This window comes from Hemicordylus capensis, chromosome 7 (assembly GCF_027244095.1).
Source record: "Hemicordylus capensis ecotype Gifberg chromosome 7, rHemCap1.1.pri, whole genome shotgun sequence".
Classification (NCBI taxonomy): Eukaryota; Metazoa; Chordata; class Lepidosauria; order Squamata; family Cordylidae; genus Hemicordylus; species Hemicordylus capensis.
In genome coordinates this window covers 36,314,939-36,336,983 of record NC_069663.1, presented here as the reverse complement: position 1 = coordinate 36,336,983, position 22,045 = coordinate 36,314,939, and the positions used below count along the sequence as shown (strand labels likewise).

Sequence of the window (22,045 nt, the reverse complement as noted above, 5' to 3'; positions counted from 1 at the left end):
CAGTGTTGTTTTCTTCGACCCTCATATGGCCACCCTGCCCCTCTGAAGGGGAAAACTGTGGGGATCTCGGAGAGGCCGGGAGCCCCTTCCCCGTTCTGTGCAGGTGGCTCCACTCTGTGCTTTCTCGCTGGATGAGGTCCTGGAGGAGGGAAGGGGCTGATGGAGCTCTGAGCCATCCATGGGGGGCTGGTGCTCCATGAAGACCTTGTGAAGGTGCGCTGGGCCAGTTCATTCATGCCCACCTTGGTCAGCTCAAAGGGTCCAGGACAGTCTCACTTCCTAAATGTCTCCACCTGGACCCAAATCCAACCCCTCTGGGTCCCCCCCCCCCACCCTACACTGAACCTATTTGGGGCAGGGCGGTGGACACTCACTCTGGACTCCTTGCCTGAGGCCATGTTCTGCGCTCCCTCACGGCCAAAATGGGACGGAAATATGCCGTGAGCAGCAGGAGAGGCCAGAAAATCCTCCTGCCAACAGTCGAGTCCAGAGAGTTTGAAGGCAGCAGCGGAACCTCCAGCCCCATCAGGATCCGTCGGAACCCCAGCGCCATGGCGACCGGTAAACACTCCCAGACGGGGACCCCCCCTCCAGCAACTGCCATATTTGGATCTAAACAAGGATGGCGGAACTCCCAGGCCCAGTGGTGGGCACGAGGCACCAGCAGGCAGGGTTGCCAACTCTCTACCTGCTCCTGCTCTTATGCTTTTACAGGAAACCTGGCATATCGAAATTAAACTGATGAAGATTTCCCCATCTCTTCATTTCCATTGCAGCAAAAGCTTCATCTGCTTAATTTTGGACTGTCAAGCTCTTTTTCAAGGCACAGGAGCCAGGCTAGCAAAAAGGTTGGCAACCCTGCAGGATCCAGTGTGAAGTCCATCCCTGAGCACACATGGAAGGGGACAAAAAGGACCGTGCCTTTCCTCCAAGGGGCAGGAGGAATATTCTGAACATTTGGCCCCCCGGGTCTTCAAAGGGAGACTTCTCCACACAGGTGTTACAGGGCATGAGGGAGGCGCCCACTAAATGTGGGTAATAGAGCTGCTGAGGAGCAGAAGGCTTGGCAGAGGAGGTGTGTGTGTGTCAATTGGGGTCCAGGCAAGGAACCTCCTTCCTTCAGGTCAGAGCAGGGCTTTATTCCCAGTCATTGTGGCCACTAAGCCAAGCGCAGCAGATGGCTTTCAAGTCTCGTGTCCTGATAGGATCTCCACAAGCCCACTGGCTTGGCGCCATGACCACCTTCCGGCCCCTTTGAGGAGAGAAGCAAAAACTGGGTCAGGCACTTTTCAGGGCAATCAGACACACACACACACACACACACACACACACACACACACACGGTGCTGCCATGTTCTCGTCCAGGGGATCCATCTTTTGCTGCTCGCCACTCTACCAGGAACCTCTGGAACTCACCGCTGCGGCACAGGAGAGCCCCATCCGTCTCCACAGCAATGGTGCCTTGGAGAACCCCCTGCCTTTGTGAATGGGGAAGGGACCAGATTTCCTGCTCTCTGCTCTTGACTGACCGGGGTGGGGGTGGGGGTCGCTTCTCTCCTGCGGTCTGCTCCCCTCTTCACTGTCCTAGCTATGTTTCTCAGGAAGACGGTTCCCAGAAGAAGCAGTTTAAGCCAGGCTGCTCGTCTGCAGCGCAGGCATCCCTGGCACTGCTGGCCCGCCTAACCCCACTTTGAAGCCCAGCCTTTAGACAAAGTTGAGGGTGCGAGCGTGCCCTTTACCCCGGCACTGGGATCAGATGGGTGCTTGGGCTGCTTGTTGCCTGCGTGCACACAGAGACGGGTGCCTAGAGCGCCCGTCTCAGAGGAGAGGAGAGCTGGTCTTGTGGTAGCAAGCGTGACTTGTCCCCTTAGCTAAGCAGGGTCTGCCTTGGTTTCATTTTAATTGAATTTTGGCCTTGGTTTGTAAGTTTGCCAGGCCTTGCCAAGGCTGTGCTTTCCGGGCACTCGATTGGAAGGTGCAGCTTGCTCCCAGGATCCTGTGCTCAGCAAACCTCATTGGCGGCAAACCTCAAGTGGGCTCCTCTGGAGTGATCCAAGCCAATTGTCTGAGTGAGTGCTTCCAAGCAAGAGGCATTTGCATGGACCTGCAGCAGTGTAGCAGCGTCTCCCTCAGCCAAGAGGTGAGCTTGGGAGTCTGTGGGCACAAACGCTCCAAGGGAGACGAGAAGAAAAGAGGAACTCAGAAACGATGGGATGGTTTTTAACAAAAGGGGCAACTTTATTCATATACTTAATTAGGATACAAGTCATCACTTAACTTTCTAACTAAAGGAAACAAAACAGGACAGAATGGAGTAGGCAAAAAAACTTTCCATCTCGGCCAATCTGTTGGAAAGCCAAAAATTCCTACTCGGCCCCCAATGGGACGACCAGCAAAGCCCATTCTGTCCCTGGGAGGGAGGGGGAGGGAGGAAGGGAAGGAGGGGAGGGAGGAAGCCCAGGGTCACACAGAAGAAGGGAATGGCAGGGCAAACAAAATTGGGGGGAGTCCCAGCCAGCCCCCAACCCCACCCCACCCCCGCTCCTTGCAGGCACGTTCACTTGGTCTCCTCTTCTGGGGCGGATCGACTCCTCCAGCCGCCCAGCAGCAGCACAAGCCTGCAAGAAGCACAAAGCAGCATCAGTGGGGTTGCCCTGCTCCTCCTCCCTTTCCACTCCGGCAGCCCAGCAAGTGGGGATTGGGCAGGGGGCTGGGGGTTGAGGGGGGGGCAAGCCAGAGAATTCTGCTTGACCTCGGGCTCCCCACTGTGCAGCCACAGCATGGAGCAGGAGGGAGAGGAGGATTCTCTGGCCTGCCACCGGGCAGCACCAGGGGGCGCTACTGGGGCTGCAGGGGGCCCCCAGAGTCTCCCGGGCTCCTCTGCTGCTGCACCGGTTTGAGGAGGAATGAGGAGGGAGCGGAGGGGGGAGTGAGGCGTGGCTGCGGGAGTGGAGGGGGGGAGGAGCACACCCTCGGCAGGGGAGGGGGCGGATGCCTGGATGGTGCTTCCCCTGCCAGGGGAAGCCAGGCCGCTGGGGAAGGGGAGAAAAGCGGAAGGAGGAGGGAGCGCTCCCTGGCCAGCTGGTGGGAATGGAGGGAGGCGGTGACCTTGCCCTCCTGCTGGGGCCACACAGCCTCCCCGGACCCAAGGGAAGCCCAAGAATGGTTCCAAAGGGCCACTTGGGGGCAGGGTGGTGCTGTAGCCTCCTCCCACTGCCTGCCAGCAGAAGCTAGGGGAGGGGCTTCTGCACCCCAGAGGCGGGGCTTCCTTGGGCCAGGGGAGTGGAGCCTGCTTCCCCCTCACTCCTCAGACAGAACTGCACTTCCCTGCTGGATGTCTTCTTGTGGACAGATCTTGTGTCCACGCGGTTGGAGGAGGTCTTCTGGGAGGCCCCTGCGCTGCACGGTCTTTCCTGAACCTCCCTTCAGCTGCTGATCTTCAAGGGGAGAGCACGGGGCTGTTGTTCCTGGAAAGAGAGAAGGACATTGGTTCAGAGATTGGGGGTCTTCTCACACTCTCCCCCATGACACCACCCAGCACCAGGGACTCCTGGCAGAATATCCGTGTCCTCATTTCCCAGAGGGAAGAGAGAGATTTCCTCTTTCCCTTGGGCTACTTGTACAACTGGCCACAATGTCCGAAGATGGCATTCCAACACGAGGGAGGGTTGCCCAGATTCCTGCCCACCCTTCCTGCAGCCCCAGCCCCCTCCCTAACCATCGGGGCCCCTTCAAGTGAAGCCCTGCCTTGGTCTACTCACCAGTCGGTCAGGTGGAGAGATCACCGTACTCTGGCGGGTGTCTCTTCTTCTTACAGCCCGCCCACAAGCGCCGAACGGCAGCCCGCAGCCCGTGCCGGGAGTGGAGGGAAAAGGCCTTCTTCACAATCTTCTCTGTCTTGCAGGCAACTCTCCCGACCTCGGGGTCATGGTCGCCAAGCAAGCTCTCCAGCGCTGGAGGGATGAAGGAGAAGGTTCAGAAATGGCATGAAGAGATCACCCCACCCTTGGCCAAGCCCCACCATTTCCACACCAAGAGGGCGCAAGTCCTGACTCTTTCTCCCCTGCACTCTGGGAAACCCTACTGCTGAGCATCCCTGAGGATGCAAGCGGGACCTTCCATTTGAGGGGACAGGTGGCCCATTCCAGCTCTGTGGTCCCTAAATCTAGGCCTCTCCCCTCACAGAAACTTCCCCTTCCCACCCAGAAACCGGCACTTACCAGCATGGAAGGTCTCTATGTTCCCTTCAGTGAGGATGCTGCCCTTTTTGTGGACCAGGTGACCTAAAAACAAGGGTGGAAGGAAATGGGACCACAGTTCAGGACCCTGCGCATGGACAGCCCACTTCCCATCATTCAGGAGAGGAAGTCCTCCCCTCTCTGCTCCCTCTGGGACTGACAGATTGAGCCATTCCTCCCGGGACTCTTACGTCACCTTGGAAGGAAATTAAGCCAAGAGACCTCGCTAACGCTCACTGGGCCAGTCCTCCTGGGGAGGGAACAGCTCCTGCCCCTCCACACCCTTCTGGCAGTGCCTTCCAAGAGAATGAACCTTTGCCCACCAAGACGACCCACTAAGGGAGACCCAAAAGTCTTGTTTCGCTTACCGATCAGCAGGGCAGCCGTTCTCCTCACTGAAGGCTGCTCGCTGCGGAAGAAGCCCAGGATCTTGGTGGCCTCCATCTCCACGGCGTCCTCTGTGCCGAGCTGCCGAATCTGGGATCAAGAGCAAAGACAAATCCCGAGTGAGCAAAGCATCGCCCAAAGGTCCTTGAGCCATTTGAGCCGAGGGATGGACAGGAAGGGGCTGCCCTTACCAGACGCTTGGCGATCTTGTGGAGCAGCTCCTGCAGGCTGTAAGAGTCCCGCGCCAGCAGCCTGCCCTCCAGGTGCCATAGGAGGGCTTCCGCCAGGAGGCTCAGATTGTCCTTCGCAGCCTGCCAAAAGAAAGAACGGAATGGGAGTGAAAAAGGCTGCCAAGGGATTCCAAGAAACCTCTTAGGGGGCTTCAAGGAGTAGGGCCTGGATGGGCCAAACCACAGCAGGACAGCTTGTGGATTCACCACCCCATGAGGCTAACTCTGGAGCCTGCCACTGGGTGGCTGGACTTGGGGAAGCCTAAACACCTTCATAGGGGTGGCAGGAAGAAGTGGGCCCTCACCTGTGCTACCTCCAGGTCTTCATCCTCCACATGCATCAGCACCGCGATGAGGGTCGTGATGTTCTCCTCTCTACCCTTGTGGTGGTGGTGGCGGTGCTGCAGGAGATCCAGGTGGGTCCTCATGGCTGCCCTTCGGATCTTAGCCTCCTCCTACAAAGAAGAACAGGGCTTGTTATTAGGGAGGAATTCCTCACCTCCATAATTGATGAAGAGCTTGCATGGGTCTCTAGGGGGTTTCTGGTTTCCCTTCTCCAACCCAGTCGGAACCTGCAGGTTGGCCGGCCCTCATAGAGCCGGGGCGGAGGGCTGGCGTGCAAGTACTCACGTGGTGGAAGAGAGGGCGGCACAGGGCAGCCAGGACAGCATTCACCGTGGCCTGGTGTTCTGATGGACAGTGCCTCAGCCGCTCCATGAAGGCCAGGACCCCCAAAGTGGCTTCCAGACTGGAGGTCCTGAGCCCTCCCAGGATCCCGGCACTAAAATCCTGGGCTTTCTTGGCCTAGGGAGGGAAAAGGTGGATCCTTGAAAACACATGCTAGTCCACCCGCTGCTAAACGCACCACAGAGCTGTCCGTGTTTGATGCTGCTTGGCCACCATCCACTGCCTTGGGGAGGAGATGACTCAAGCCATCCCAGAGGCACAAAGAGCGGGGAGAATGCGGCATTGGAGCACGTGGGGAATCAGGCTCCTACTGAGAGATGCATTCCTGTGCCTTCCCTTAAGCATTTCTCCTTCGTCCTGTGGCAAGGGTTCCACAGACTGAATCCACCCAACTGGAGAAATCTCCCCATCACACCTGGGGATGCCTAGGAGCACCAGCCTCAGGAAGGGCTCCCCAAAGAGAGGAGTCTCCATGCCTAGGGATGCTCCATGCCCAGGGATGTCACTCACCGCCTTCAGGGTGCCATAAATTTGGAGAAGTCCCCTTTCGCTCAGGTAGCAGATGTTCTGGCTGGGGTGGACTAGCCACGCTACCAGGAGCGTCCAGGTCTTCTCTAAGGCAGCAAAGTCTTGGTCTTTCAGGAGCAGCTAAAAGAGGGAAAGGAGGAAAACATCCATTAGCCTCTGGGGCCAGACCCTCCTCTCAGGGAAGCCCACCCTGAGGAAGACGCTGCTCACCTCCACAAAGAAGGCCACCTCTGCGAGGGAATGCTCTTCTGGATCTTTGTCCAGGCTGAAGAGGGAAGCCAGGTATGCCTTCAGCCTGGCCACTGTGGAGGACCGTGTCTGGAGGAGAGCCCTGCAAAACACCAAAAGACCCTGCTGAGTCCTGGGCGGAAGGTCCAGAAAGAGCAGACCTGACCCAAACCACACCAGCCCCCAGGCCTCCTGAGATATCTCCTATTCACTCCTACTTACCTCACCAAGAGGGCCACACCCTGGAGGCAGCTCTGCGGAGAGCACAGGGATTCCCAGCAGGTCTTCTCTGGGGTCACCTGTGCCACCCTCTCCAGCAGGGTCCGGACAATCTGCGCAGTCTCCCTGCAGAGAAGAGAAGGTTGCTGTCACCAAAGTGTGTGTCTCCTTGCGGGGTGGTGTAGTGTCAAGGGTGGAGCGACTGTGTTGGACCATGGGAGGGAGACCACAGGGGTGAAGTGACTTTCCCCACAGCTGGTTTTTTAACACTGCAGACGCATTTTTAGGCTCTCTGCAGAGCCAAGAGGGCTGCAAATTCTGGGGTCTCCCCTGTGGAGCTGAGGGAAGGGACCACCGTGCCAGAGTCACCCCAACAGGCCAGAAATGCTCCTCGCCCATCAGAGTGGGACATGGGAGAAATGACCCTAGCCTGTCCTCGCAGAGTGCTGGAAGGAGGACTTGCTGGCCCCGCTTTCCCCACCGCCATGACTTACTGAGGAGGCAGGTCTTGGCTGTCTCGGTTCCCGACTCCCTCGGTGGTGTTCTGCAGGCCGGTGAGGATCTTGTTGACCAGGCCCACCAGGAGTTCGGGGAACCTCTCCTCCACCTCGCTGGCATACTCCACACACCGGACGACGTCCCCGATCTTCTTTGTTGCTCTCCCCTGCGAAGAAGAGGAGGGTCAGGCCTCAGCACACAGTCCGAGGGACGGTTATGGGTCAGGAGAATCCCCAGGGCCAGGCCAGTGCCATGGGTGTCTGCACCCACATCTGGGCCTGGAGGGTGCTGCCTCTGGCTCAGGGTGCATGAGGTCAACTGGAAGGGAAAGACATCCACAAGGGAAAAGGGTAAGTCTCCAACTCCCGTGTGAACAGTGACTGCCATCCAAGCCGCCATCCTGTGTAGTGCAGGAAAGGAGGGGCAGAGGGGTGGAGTCAAGTCACCCTTGGTTTGCACCCCTTACCTCTCCCAGATGGACCGAGGAGAACCAATCTGGGGCCAGCTGTCCTCTTCTTTCCTCTTCGTCGATGTTCCTGAGAGAGGAGAGGAGAGAGAAAAGCTGCTCAAAGGTCTGTCCTGTTGGAGATGGCAGCCAGCTGAAGAAGAACACGGGCACCCAAAGAGATGCTAAGCAAGGATCTCGCCTCCCTTGGGAGGTGGCTGGCAGGGGAACTTCATCAGGCCAGAGATCTCCCAAGTCCAGCCTTTCGTTCCCCACTGAGAAGCCCTGGGAAGTGTTCAAAGGGGGCATCGAGACAGGAGCCCTCCCCTGCTCCTTCTCCCCAACACCCGCTCATGCCAACAGCATGGGGGTCTCGGAGCTCCCTCTGCTAATAGCCAGCAATAGACTTGCTGGTGTCTGTCTTGCACCTGCTGTCAATCGGCTTCCTTGGGTGAACTCCCCCTCCAGAGTCCTCAGGGAGCAAGTTGGAGGAAACATCCCTCTGTGGGGCTCAGACATGGGGGAGCTGCCCCTGTCCCCTGCAGCCTTCTGCTTACTGTGCTAAAAGCCCCCCATAGGAACATAGGGAACATAGGGAACTGCCATCTACTGAGTCAGACCATTGGTCTATCTAGCTCAGTATTGTCTTCACAGACTGGCAGCGGCTTCTCCAAGGTTACAGGCAGCAATCTCTCTCATCCCTATCTTGGAGATGCTGCCAGGGAGGGAACTTGAAACCTTCTGCTCTTCCCAGAGCGGCTTCATCCCCTAAGGGGAATCTCTTCCAATGCTCACACATCAAGTCTCCCATTCATATGTAACCAAGGCAGACCCTGCTTAGCTATGGGGACAAGCCATGCTTGCTACCACAAGACCAGCTCTCCTCCCCCAGCTCCCTACTGGCTCCTAAGGCCCTTCAGCTGAGAGAAGGGTACCTACCTGGCCAAACTGGGGGTCGGTGGAGAGTCCCACACCTCGTCCTCGATGCTGCTGATCTCATGCATCGTGTCGTCCTCGTCCGTAGAGGAGCACTGGGGAGGAGAGAGAAGAGAAACGGGAGCGTTCCAGGGCTTGCGTTGACCTTGCGAGGCTTCTGAGAGGAACCAAGCCCAAGGGACAGTTGGGAAGACATCCGGCTCTAAAATAAGACGTGCCTCTTGGTAGAAAAGGCATTTGGCATCTCTGCCCAGAAGAAAAGCCTTTCACCACATTTTTGCCCCCTTTCCAATGCCTCAGCTGCATTTCCTCCCATCCCACCAATCACAATCCCTCCCATCCTGCAGCATCTAGAACTAGAACCATTCCATGTTCTGTCTCCTGCTGGGGAACAGGGCACGCACACACACACACACACACACACACACACACACAACCTAGAGCCCGTTCACATGAAAAAATGGATGATGAAATGGGTCATTTCTGACCTCTGCAGAGGACGAGTCTTCCACTGTGTAGGTGTTCATCATCATCTTCTTGATGAGCCACTTCTTTGGCTTCTGGACTCTGAGAGGAGAAAGGAGAGACATGGCATAAGAACATCAATGCATGCCAAGAGCCCTTGTGCATCAACCTATTTAGTTGGTTGTGAACCACTTGAGACCTGGTTACATGTGGCATCAAAGTGTGTTTATTCAGAGAGAGAGAGAGAGAGAGAGAGAAAGAGAGAGAGAAAGAGAGAGAGAGAGAGAAATCTGGAGATTCAGAGGTTCCTTGGCTGTCATGGGTAATAGTCTTCAACTGGCTTCTCCTCCATGAACATGTCTAATCAACCAAGGCTCCTGGGGAAGGTGATCCGCCTCTCTGATCCCTGGAGCGGCCCTTCAGCTGAGAAAGGTACCTGGGGGAACTGGTGGCATAGTCCCCTTCCGACCCCTCTTCCTCCACGCTGGCGGGTGGAGTCTCGGCCCCCGGGAAGGAAGAACTCTGTGAAGGAGAGAAGGGGGAGAAATGGCTGCTCTGGCCCTCGCATTGGCTTCCTAGGCTTCAGCAGGGAAATGGCCAGCCTGGCACCTTCCAGCGGTCATCACCGGGTGAGCTGAACGCAGGAAGTGGGCCGGAAGGGGATCGTCCAGTTCTGGACACAATTCCTCCCGCTTTCCTGATTTTCAATTTTCTTAAAAACCACTTTGGAGCCCAGGCGTGCTGGCTGGAGGCGGGCGGGAGAGATGGCGAAAGAGCTCCTCTCTCGTGCCCGCCTTCCTCGCAGTGAGGTCGGTCGGGCTGATTTCAGGCCTTTGCGCACTCATGCAAATGGCAGAGGGGAAAGGCATCAACCGCCGCCCCCCCCCCAAGACATGTTGCGCTCCCTCACTCAGCTGGGGCCCCGATGGCTCTGGTGACTGGAAAAGACCACTTCCAGTCCACTTCATGCTTTCAGTCGGCTCCTTAGTGAGGACACTAAAGGCACGTGCAAAAGCATGCCAAAATGGGGTCTCCTTTCCTCTTTCTTTCCCAGTTCTTTCCCCTTTCCATTTAGTTCATTTCTCATTGGTTTGGTTGAGTTTGCTTATTGTTTTGTATTTTTATTCATTCTTCATTTATTTGTCACTGTTTTTCAATGGTTGCCATTAAAGCAACAGGATGCTCCACCTTTAACTGTGAGATCTGGACCGGACGTCAAGGCCATGGCCGCCATCTCCTTGGGGCCATCTTCTTTAATCCTATCACCCCCACCGTGCCACCATTGGGATGCAGTGTTGTTAAGGGCATGGCTGTCCCTTTACCATAGCTTTAAGCAAACGACTGTCAGAAGATGGCCGCCCACCCGGCAGCATCAAAAACTGGGGCCATTCCACATGCTCTCTACTCCTGGCCAACACGGGGGACCCACACGCCCAACCCACAGTCCTTCCAAGGATGTTGAGGCTTCCTGACCTCTCCAAGGGATGGCTCTTGGTCAGCAGCGGTGTTTTGCAGCCTCCTCAACACGGTGCTTGGCCTCTGGACGCTAAGAAAAGAAAGAAAGAAGACACATGAGATCAGAACACGAGTGCTTAGAAAGAGCTCTGCTTGATAAGATGGATGAGGCATGCAGCCCAACACCCTGTTTCCAGGAGTGGACAGCCAGATGCCTGCAGGAAGCCCACGGGCTGGGCATGGAGACACCTGTCTCCATGGAAACAATCCTCCATGCTGCTCGGAGCTTCTCTCCACCCTTGGCTTCTTGCTAAACTAACCACCTCCCCCCAAAAAAACTTGCATGGGCTCCTAAGGAAGGTCCTCTACTTCCATGAGCGATGGAGCTGCCCCTCCAGGTGAGAAAAGAGTACCTCGGGGAACTGACAAAGCTCTCCACGTCCAGCTCCTGATCCCTAGTGTTGTCTTCTGGGATCGTGGCCTCTTGGATGTCAGGACTCTGCAAATGAGACAAAGGTTTCCAATGTGTGTACTCACTCTGATCTTCCTAGGGCCTAGGATTCGTAGGGAGTTTTCCCCCTGACATTTTCTTTGAGTTCATTTTTATTTCTTTAAATTATTTTGATTTTTTTCTAAAGACAAAAAAACCTTATTAAAAAGCAACCATGTGTTCTAATTCTAACTGGTTGGGAGTGCCAGGGCACAGCCACCACATGCTTGTGGCCATTTGGTTTCATCCTATGTCCAACAATGAACCTCCATTGTAAGATGATCTACTGTGGTCAGCAAAATGGCCACCATCCTTCAAAAGGGCCATCAGAATCAGTTGGCTGCACTCTGGAGCTCTAGTCCAAAGACAGCATGACAGGTAGGTCTGTGAAATCTCTTTCTTTCCCTCCCAAAAACCAGCCATTAACAGAAACATCACTGCATGGGAGCTCCAGAATGGAATGCTAACTGCTTGTTGTCATTTCTTCTGCATTCCTTTCATGGGGAATGGAAACAAAGAGGAACGGGACCCACTGGCATCAATAGTTTGGCCCAGAGAGTCTTCTTGATCCCACCCCTTCATGTCCTCTTCTCTTCTCTCCTCTCCCCAGGAAACAGGGTTAGCACAGCCTTTCCAAGGGGAGAGACAAGATGGGCCCCTGAGTCCGGAGTGAGGGCCATCTGTCCTGCTGTGGGCTGTTTTTACCTGAGGGGACCATGATTGTCTCTACAGAAATGCCTCTTCAGTCAAGAGACCTGGAAGATCTCTGCCAGGAAGACCCTCTCCTCTCCTGACCCATCTCAGGGTCTTGGGAGCCGTTTGACACCTCAAATCCAAAGCACACAAACCCAGAAAGGTGGCCATTGGAAGGAGAGGCAGAGGGTTGCAGAATCCTTCCCTAGCCACGACGTTCCCACTGTACTCCTCTGGCCAACATGCAGCAGCTGGATTTCCTCCCCTTTCTGGATCTGACCCCCCTCTGTCTCCTGACGGTGGAGATGCAATCTCCCCTCACTCCTCCACCAGCCCATCCACAAAAGCGACTGGAATCGTTTCCTTACCTCACAAGACCATTCGGTGTCCACGGTCTGCAGAAACCATCCATCCTCCTCAACCGTGAAGACACTGCAGGAAGAAATACAATGGCATGAGTACCTCGGAGGAGCCTTGCTGGATCAGACCAAAGATGCATCTAGCCCAGCACTCTGCTTCCAATAGGGGACAGCCATCCGGCAGGCCTCCAGGAAGCTATCCTCTGTGCCCTTAAAGCTAACGGACATCACCACCACCATTCTTGGAAGAGTGAATGCTTCTACACAATGTATGAAGACGTTGTTTTTGTCTGCCCTGCACCTCTTGCCAGTCAGCGGCACTGGATCCATCCCAGATCCAGGCTGCCAGGGGGACAGAAAACCTTCCCTACACAAAAGTTCAAGAAGAAACTCTACCTCCTCGGGGAACTGATGGCATGTGCTTCTTCCAGGATCTCGTTCCCAGTGTTGACCGTCTGAATCCTGGAGCCGTCCGAGAATGACTTCTGTGGATGAGAATGGAGAGAGGAATGGGTGCTCTGGTGCCCACTTGACCTTTCCAGGGCATCTGGGGTCCAAACGTCAACCCTCCTTCAAGAGGTCCTTCTTAACAGAGGAGCTTAAAGCAGGAGGTGGCTCCTTAGCACCTCAAAACCGTGTCTACCAACGTGTAACTGGGCTCAGAGAGGAACCAAACCCAAGAATCTACTGAACCTCAGAAACCAGCTTTCTGCCCATTCCTGGGCAGTCGGGTGAGATCATGGCTATTACACAACATTTGGAGTGGCAGGATCCCGAAGAAGAGTCAGGCCTCCTGCTACATGGGACACTGTGGTTTCTTTCATGGTGCCTTTAATTAAGGAAAGCCTAGCTAAGTTCTTCTCTTTGCTGGGCAGAGCTATTGGCCACTTGATGCTGCAGACCCGTGTTTTGAGGCCCTTTTCAATGACACCAGAAAGGGGGCCATGTGGAGCCAAGAAGTGGCAGGGGGGAAAGAGTGCACCATCTACCCCAAAGAAGACTTTCCCACTCTAGTTCCCCTCCAGACTGCTCCCTTCCTGGATGTGTTTTCTGCTTGGTAGTCCAGAACAAAATCAAAGTCTAGAACCCTGGGGGAGGGAGAGATTTGGGGCAGGAGAGCGGAATGAAGAAGCGAGGTTGGAAGATAGGTAGACACACCCCTCTTCCCTCTCAGCACTTCCCATCCCTAAAGTTCCCATGATGCTTCCTCCATAGCGAGGGTCTCCCACCTTTGCCTGAGTCACTTGTAGTTGAGCCCGGATTGTCACTCATCCCACCCACCCAAGTCACTGCTACTACCACTGCAAAGATCGATGCATATGGCTTTTCCGGACAAGTTCTCAAAGCATCCCTTCAACCTGCTAAGACTGGATCTCTACCACACGCCCTTCTTCTAGCTTGAAATGGGGTCTCTCCCACCCCCTCCCAGCCCTGCCATGTACAGACTGGGTTTTCATCCCTTACCAGTGACCATTTGCTCGTTTTGGCCACGGAGCGCTCTTCATATATCTCCTGTGGCTGGAAGTCACTGAGAGGGGAAAAGGACAAAAGACACAAGTGAGTGAGAGAGTGTGTCGAAGGAACCCGGAGTAGCCAGTTTCCAGCAGTGGGCTGGGGTGAAGGCAAGAACCCTCCAAGCTCCCTGCAACATAAGGGTTACTTACTTTCTTTATTTTATTTTATTTTATTTTATTTTATTTTATTTATATACCCTCCCAGCTCTCCACAACATAAAGGGCTTTCTTTCTTTCTTTCTTTCTTTCTTTCTTTCTTTCTTTCTTTCTTTCTTTCTTTCTTTCTTTCTTTCTTTCCTTCTTTCCTGATTCATTCATTCATTCATTCATTCATTGGATTTATATATATGTATATACTGCCTACTTTTAAAACCTCTAAAACAGCTCAGCTCCCTTGGTTGGGGTTTGGAGAGCGGCTACTGGTCAGAGTAGAGCAATGGTCTGACTCAGCATCACCTGTTCCGAGGGGCTGCCACAACCCACTCCTCTGGCCCCCAGAGGGGCTTCCATCACTCCCCATCTCAACTGCTCCCTTTGCCCTGCAACCACTCAAGGAGGCACCAGCGGATCCAGCCCTGAAGGAGCAGCCAGCCACACCCTGGCTCCAGCCTCACGCTCTGGGTGGCTGCAGGGCTCACCTGGAATCCAGGCATTGAGAAATGGTGGGCCAGGCCCACCAGCCCATGGAGCCCCACAGCCCCTCAGTCCTCAGAGAGCAGACTAGGGGACCGATCCCCCCACCCCACCCATCCTCATTTGAAACCCTAGAGAGCAAATTGTGCACGAGAACCCTCCCCTGCCTCCTGTGCCTGAATCCCTGGATCCTCCCCCAAAACCCAGGTAGCTCAGACTGATTGGCTCTTCTCCTTTGGAACTCCCTTTGCCTGCCTTTGCTGTCATTCTCTGATGTCTTTCCCACATTCCAATAGTCAGAACATAGACTGGGTGCCCCTTGAAAACAGGGACCCCTTGGGGGTTGGGCTTATGAATGTTGGGGGTCATGACTTCTATGGCAGAGTATTCAGCAGCTATTTCACTCCCATTACAGCAGAAGTCAACAGGGTCTCAGGGGCAACAGCTTGTCCATGATAAGCAGGGAGATTCACACAAGGTTAAACTAATCTGCTTTATTCAGAAGTAGATGCTGAGAGGAAAAGACCTCTATCTGACTTCTGGCTACGTCTTGGTCAGAGAGAGACCTGTCGTGGTCATCAGGGTTACTGGTGGCAAAGGCCGATGGCATCTGGAGCTGGATCTCCAACAATGAAACCCTGGCAGGGGCCATGTTTCTTGAGAGGGTCCCAAATCCAAGGTGCCATTAATCAAGAATGGGCCCAGATAACCCAGGAGGAACAGGAGGACATACCTGAGAGGAGCCACAGGAGTAGCCCCATCAAGGCTGCCCACGCCGCGGAGTAAGGGGCATCCTTCTCCCATGTCCTGCCAAGGAGAGAGGAGAGCAGGAGTGAGCATGGGCTGGGCCACTTCACACCCACCGGGGTCATTCCTAAGCAGCCAGTGGAGACTCCCATCCTAGATGTCTCATCAAACCGCTTTGAGAACTTTGGTGGTCTCTCCCCCCACCCCCACATTGGACCTCTTTGGGGCAGGGTGGTGAACCCTCCCTCTAAACCCCTTGCCGGAGGCCATGTTCAGCGCTCCCACATGGCCCCAAATGGACCAGATTTGGCGTGAGCCGCAGGGGAGACCGCAACGCCCTCCTGCCACCAGTCGAGTCCAGGGGCTCCCAGGGCAGCAGCGGAACCTCCAGCCGCATCAGGATCCATCTGAACCCCAGCGCCATGGCGACCAGGTCAACATACCAAGCCCTGGGATGCAGCTCAGCAACGGCCACTTTTTGAATCTAAACAAGTCCGTCGGCTAATACAGAGATGTATATTCCACTCTCCAACCCAAGTACTCAAAGTGGTTTACACAGAGAAATAAATCAAGAAGACCTGAATAAGATGGTCCCCTGTCTCCAAAGGGCTCTCCGTCCAAAAAGAAACATCAAGCAGATGCCAGCAAAACCACCGGAGAGATGCTGTGCTGGGGATGGAGGGGACAAGTTGCTCTCCCCCTGCTAAATATGAGAGCATCAACACTTTGAAAGGTGTATCTTGGCTCAGTTAGCTGAACTCCCAGGGCCCAGTGGTGGGCATGGGGCACCAGGAGGCAGGGTTGCCAACTCTCTCACTAATACTGCTCCTGTGACTTCAGCAGAAGGCTGGCATGCAGATATCAAGCTGGTGATGCATTTCCCATCTCTTTGGGCTAAGCTGGTCAAGCTTTTGCTCAGAGCAGAGGAGCCAGGCCACATCAAGAGGGGGCAGTTCCCATCCTCCACAGAACCTGCGACTCCCCCTGGGCAGAAATAGCCCTTTCAGTCCTCCCTCCATCCCCCTCCTCAACATTTCATTTCTTTTACCCAAGAAGGACCAATGTTGTTTTCTTCAAGTCCCTCATATGGCCATCCTGCCCCTCTGAAGGGGGAAGCTGCAGGGAGCTCGGAGAGGCCAGGAACCCCTTCCCTTCCTCTGTGCAGGTGGCTCCACTCTGCACTTCCTTGCTGGATGAGGCACTAGAGGAGGGAGGGGGCTGATGGGGCTCTGACCCATCGATGGGGGGCTGCTGCTCCATGAAGACGCCGTGAAGATGGGCTGGGCCAGTCCCTTCCTGCCCTACAAGGTCAGCTCAAAGGGGCCAGGACAGTCTCACTTCCTAAATGTCTCCACCTGGACCCAAATCCAACCCCTGGGGGTCTCACCCGCTCCCACCAAACATTGAACCTATTTGGGGCTGGGTGCTGGACACTCACTCTGGACTCCTTGCCTGAGGCCATGTTCTGCGCTCCCTCACGACGAAAAGTGGACGGAAATTTGCCGTGAGCAGCAGGAGAGGAGAGAAAGTCTTCCTGCCAACGGTCGAGTCCAGAGAGACTGAAGGCAGCAGCGGAACCTCCAGCCCCATCAGGATCCGTTGCAACCGGTAAACACTCCCGGCTGCCCCCCCCCCGCAACCGCCATGTTTGAATGTACACAAGGATGGCGGAACTCCCAGGCCCAGTGGTGGGCACGAGGCACTAGCAGGCATGGTTGCCAACTCTCTTCCTGCTCCTGCTCTTATGCTTTTAGAGGAAACTTGGCATATAGAAATTAAACTGGTGAAGATTTCCCCATCTCTTCATTTCCATTGCAGCAAAAGCTTCATCTGGTTGATCTTGGACTGTCAAGCTCTTTTTCAAGGCACAGGAGCCAGGCTAGCAAAAAGGTTGGCAACCCTGCAGGCCAACCCTGCAGGATCCAGACTGAAGTCCATCCCTGAGCACACATGGAAGGGGACAACAGGACCGTGCCTTTCCTCCAAGGGGCAGGAGGAATATTCTGAACATTTGGCCCCTCAGGTCTCCAAAGGGAGACTTCTCCACACCGGTGTTACAGGGCAATGAGAGGGGCCAGGACAGTGTCGCTTCCTAAATGTCTCCACCTGGACCCAAATCCAACCCCTGGGGGTCTCCCCCCCACCCCCTTCATCAAGAGGGGGCAATTCCCATCCTCCACAGAACCTGCGACGCCCACTTGGCAGAACATATAATCTCATGCAAAGCTACAGGCAAGAAACCTTCCAAAACAAGGAGGGCATCATCACCATCTAACCAGAGAGAGAGAAAGAGAGAGAGAGAGAGAGAGAGAGAGAGAGACCCTGCAGGGGTGTTGCTGGATGCTTAAATGCTCCTGAGCCTGGGCCCTTTTGCCCATCCAGTCCAGTCATGCTCAGTTCCCAAAAATGACCAGTGTTGTTTTCTTCCAGTCCCTCATATTGCCATCCTGCCCCTTTGAAGGGGGAACTGCAGGGAGTTCGGAGAGGCCAGGAGCCCCTTCCCTTCCTCTGTGCAGGTGGCTCCACTTTGCACTTCCTTTCTTGATGAGGTCCTGGAGGAGGGAGGGGGCTGACAGGCCTCTGACCCATCCATGGGGGGCTGGTGCTCCATGAAGACCCAGTGAAGATGGGATGGGCTTGCACTTCCTGCCCACCTGGGTGAGCCCAAAGGGGCCAAGATAGTCTCAATTCCTAAATGTCTCCACCTGGACACAAATCCAACCCTGGGGGTCTCCCCCCCACCCCATTAACCTATATGGGGCATGTCGGTGGACACTCACTCTGGACTCCTTGCCCGAGGCCATGTTCTGTGCTCTCTCGCGGCCAAAATGGCAGCCTTTTTGCTGATCACAATGGAGGTTCATTGTTGGACATAGCATGAAACTCAATGTGCTCTGGCACTCCCAACCACAGTTAGAATTAGAACACCACTGTTTCTTTTTTAGGCTTGAAATGGCTTCACCTGCTCAAACTGGTCACGCTTTTGCTCAGAGCAGAGGAGCCAGGCCACATCAAGAGAGGGCAATTCCCATCCTCCACATATCCGGCAACTCCCATTTGGCAGAACTGGACATTTCTATCCTCTCTCCTTCTCCCCAACCCCATTCCATTAAATTTATATCTTACATTTAATTGAAAAATAGTGAATTCATATAATCCCATGCAAAGCTATAGAGGAAGAAGCCTTCCAAAACAAGGAGGTCGTCACCATCTGTCCAAAGTGGGAGAAGGAGAGAGAGCCTCGCAGCGGGGGTCTTGCAGGATGTTTAAAATCCTCCTGAGCCTGGGCCCTTTTGACCATCCATCCCAGTCATGCTCATCCCCCAAGAATGACCAGTATTGTTTTCTTAAAGTTCCTAATATGGCCATCCTGCCCCTCTGAAGGGGGAACTGCAGGGAGTTCGGAGAGGCCAGGAGCTCCTTCCCCTGTTCTGTGCAGGAGGCTCCACTCTGTGCTTCCTCACTGGAAGAGGTCCTGGAGGAGGGAGGGGGCTGGTGGAGCTCTGAGCCATCCAAGACCAGAGGCGTATCTAGGGGAAATAGCGCCTGGGGCAAGCACTGAAATTGCGCCCCCTGTCCAAACATCTGACACCCATCTTTCAGATAACTTTACCATAATAACAGCTGAAAAATACAAGTCAAGCTTGTTAATCTTTTAATATCTCAAAAACTATTTAGCAGTGGATGTAGCCAGTCCAAAAATTGCTGGGAAACTACACATTTCAGTATGCTGCAGCTCATGAAATACCCAAATACTATGTGGAGGTATACTTGGAAAACTAAAGAGAAGTGCCTGTCTCATTCTCTACTATGCATTGTAGCATCACTATTAAATCAGTTTTTAAAATAAATGGAGAATTTGATTTTCCCCAGATACTCTGAAAATAATTTAAGGATATGCAGAGTAAACTGTGTCACTGCTTGGAATATATTCTAGTCTTTCAGAAAGACAGTTAAAATGAGAGAAAGAGAGCAAGAAACTCCCAGTGGGCCTTAATACTAAGGATTTCACACTGATTCAAAGACAAACTCACCATTAATAGCCATATTATTAAGACATTACATTTAACTCACTTATCACAAGAAGCAAAGTAAGAGCAAATGAATACAATCCTAGCTCATAAGCTTCAGCTCAGCATTCACAAGCCCCGATTCTCCATACATTGTGCCAAACTAAATATGTGTACAGTGACTTATATTATTATTATTATTATTTAAAAAATTACCTGTCGCCCCTTCGGGGGGCTTGGTAAAGGCCATTTGGGGTAAGCAAATGTTCCCCTCTATCCTCTAGCCTCTAGGGCCCCACAGGGACCATTTGAGCATGTGCAGTGGCCATTTATTAAAATAAATTTTGTTTTTAAAAAATGGCCACTGAAAACAAAATGGCCACAGCGCATGCTCAAATGGCCTCTGTGAGGCTTGGCATGACCTAGGGCCACAGAGAAGTCATTTGAGCATGTGCAGTGGCCATTTTGTTTTTGGTGGCCATTATTTATTGATTTTTAATTTTTAAAAATGGTGCCCCCCCTTCATGTGGCTTCCGGGGCACATGCCCAGCCTGACCCATGCTTGATACACCCCTGATGAAGACCCCGTGAAGAAGGGCTGGGCCAGTCCCTTCCTGCCCAACAGGATCAGCCCAAAGGGGCCAGGACAGTCTCACTTCCTAAATGTTTCTACCTGGACCCAAATCCAACCCCTGGGGGTCTCCCCCCCATCTCATTGACATATTTGGGGCATGTCCATGGACACTCACTCTGGACTCCTTGCCTGAGGCCATGTTCTGCACTCTCTCACGGCCAAAATGGGACGAAATTGGCCGTGAGCAGCAGGAGAGGCCAGAAAGTCCTCCTGCCAACGGTCGAGTCCGGAGAGTTTGAAGGCAGCAACGGAACCTCCAGCCCCATCAGGATCCATCAGAACCTCAGTGCCATGGCGACCGGTAAACACTCCCGGCCGGGGATCCCCACTCCAGCAACTGCCATATTTGAATCTAAACAAGGATGGCGGAACTCCCAGCCTCAGTGGTGGGCACAAGGCATCAAGAGGCAGGGTTGCCCACTCGTTAACTGGTCCGGCTCCTGTGACTTCAGCAGATGCCTGACATGCAGATCTTAAGCTAGTGAAGCAGTTTCCCATCTCCTTAGCCTAGAAATGGCTTCACCAGCTCAAACAGGTCACGCTTTTGCTCAGAGCAGAGGAGCCATGCCACATCAAGAGAGGCAATTCCCATCCTACACAGAACCTGCGACTCCCCCTTGGCAGAACTGGCCCTTTCTATCCTTCCTCCATCCCCCCTCCTCAACATTTCATTTCTTTTACCGAAGAATGACCAGTGTTGTTTTCTTCAAGTCCCTCATATGGCCATCCTGCCCCTCTGAAGGGGGAAGCTGCAGGTATCTCGGAGAGACCAGAAACCCCTTCCCTTCCTCTGTGCAGGTGGCTCCACTCTGCACTTCCTCGCTGGATAAGGTCCTGAAGGACGGAGGGGACTGATGGGGCTCTGACCCATCGATGGGGGGCTGCTGTTCCATGAAGACCCCGTGAAGATGGGCTGGACCAGTCCCTTCCTGCCCTACAAGGTCAGCCCAGAGGGGCCAGGACAGTCTAGCTTCCTAAATGTCTCCACCTTGACCCAAATCCAACCCCTGGGGGTCCCCCCCCACCCCCTTCATCAAGAGGGGGCAATTCCCATCCTCCACAGAACCTGCAACTCCCACTTGGCAGAATTCGCCATTTCTATCCTCCTTCCTCCCCCCCCCCGCATTCCATTAAATTGATATCTTCCTTTTAATTTAAAAATAATGGCTAACAAACAATAGAACTCATATAATCCCATGCAAAGCTACAGAGGAAAAAGCCTTCCAAAAAATGGAGGTCATCACCATCTATCCAAAGAGAAAGAGAGAGGGGGAGCTTCGCTGCAGGGGTGTTGCTGGATGCTTAAATGCTCCTGAGCCTGGGATCTTTTCACCATCCATTCCAGTCATGCTCAACTACCAAGAATGACCAGTGTTGTTTTCTTCGACCCTCATATGGCCACCCTGCCCCTCTGAAGGGGAAAACTGTGGGGATCTCGGAGAGGCCGGGAGCCCCTTCCCCGTTCTGTGCAGGTGGCTCCACTCTGTGCTTTCTCGCTGGATGAGGTCCTGGAGGAGGGAAGGGGCTGATGGAGCTCTGAGCCATCCATGGGGGGCTGGTGCTCCATGAAGACCTTGTGAAGGTGCGCTGGGCCAGTTCATTCATGCCCACCTTGGTCAGCTCAAAGGGTCCAGGACAGTCTCACTTCCTAAATGTCTCCACCTGGACCCAAATCCAACCCCTCTGGGTCCCCCCCCCCCACCCTACACTGAACCTATTTGGGGCAGGGCGGTGGACACTCACTCTGGACTCCTTGCCTGAGGCCATGTTCTGCGCTCCCTCACGGCCAAAATGGGACGGAAATATGCCGTGAGCAGCAGGAGAGGCCAGAAAATCCTCCTGCCAACAGTCGAGTCCAGAGAGTTTGAAGGCAGCAGCGGAACCTCCAGCCCCATCAGGATCCGTCGGAACCCCAGCGCCATGGCAAAACACTCCCAGACGGGGACCCCCCCTCCAGCAACTGCCATATTTGGATCTAAACAAGGATGGCGGAACTCCCAGGCCCAGTGGTGGGCACGAGGCACCAGCAGGCAGGGTTGCCAACTCTCTACCTGCTCCTGCTCTTATGCTTTTACAGGAAACCTGGCATATCGAAATTAAACTGATGAAGATTTCCCCATCTCTTCATTTCCATTGCAGCAAAAGCTTCATCTGCTTAATTTTGGACTGTCAAGCTCTTTTTCAAGGCACAGGAGCCAGGCTAGCAAAAAGGTTGGCAACCCTGCAGGATCCAGTGTGAAGTCCATCCCTGAGCACACATGGAAGGGGACAAAAAGGACCGTGCCTTTCCTCCAAGGGGCAGGAGGAATATTCTGAACATTTGGCCCCCCGGGTCTTCAAAGGGAGACTTCTCCACACAGGTGTTACAGGGCATGAGGGAGGCGCCCACTAAATGTGGGTAATAGAGCTGCTGAGGAGCAGAAGGCTTGGCAGAGGAGGTGTGTGTGTGTCAATTGGGGTCCAGGCAAGGAACCTCCTTCCTTCAGGTCAGAGCAGGGCTTTATTCCCAGTCATTGTGGCCACTAAGCCAAGCGCAGCAGATGGCTTTCAAGTCTCGTGTCCTGATAGGATCTCCACAAGCCCACTGGCTTGGCGCCATGACCACCTTCCAGCCCCTTTGAGGAGAGAAGCAAAAACTGGGTCAGGCAC

General features: G+C 54.2%; 1 protein-coding gene across 1 annotated transcript; it reads right to left on the bottom strand.

The window, feature by feature from the left end:
• Positions 1–2,216: 2,216 nt before the first annotated feature.
• Positions 2,217–21,242, bottom strand: LOC128333135 (uncharacterized). The gene is made up of 22 exons (XM_053268251.1): positions 21,140–21,242; positions 14,739–14,812; positions 13,323–13,386; positions 12,255–12,343; positions 11,868–11,931; positions 10,730–10,815; positions 10,335–10,407; positions 9,298–9,383; positions 8,885–8,963; positions 8,400–8,491; positions 7,482–7,551; positions 7,012–7,181; positions 6,521–6,643; positions 6,281–6,401; positions 6,053–6,190; positions 5,486–5,659; positions 5,161–5,310; positions 4,817–4,936; positions 4,607–4,715; positions 4,221–4,283; positions 3,762–3,953; positions 2,217–3,467 (listed from the first exon to the last, which is right to left on the bottom strand). Exons 1-21 carry the CDS (start codon positions 21,161–21,163, stop codon positions 3,769–3,771), a joined length of 2,154 nt encoding a protein of 717 aa, XP_053124226.1. The 5' UTR covers positions 21,164–21,242; the 3' UTR covers positions 2,217–3,467; positions 3,762–3,768.
• Between the last annotated feature and the right edge of the window lie 803 nt (positions 21,243–22,045).

Coding starts and splice junctions, on each gene's coding strand:
- LOC128333135 (XM_053268251.1), bottom strand. CDS start 21,163: ATGGCCTCAGGCAAGGAGTCCAGA. Junction 11,932..12,254: donor GCCATCAGTTCCCCGAGGAG/GTAGAGTTTCTT, acceptor TTCTTCCTGCAG/TGTCTTCACGGTTGAGGAGG. Junction 6,644..7,011: donor AGCCAAGACCTGCCTCCTCA/GTAAGTCATGGC, acceptor TCTTCTCTGCAG/GGAGACTGCGCAGATTGTCC.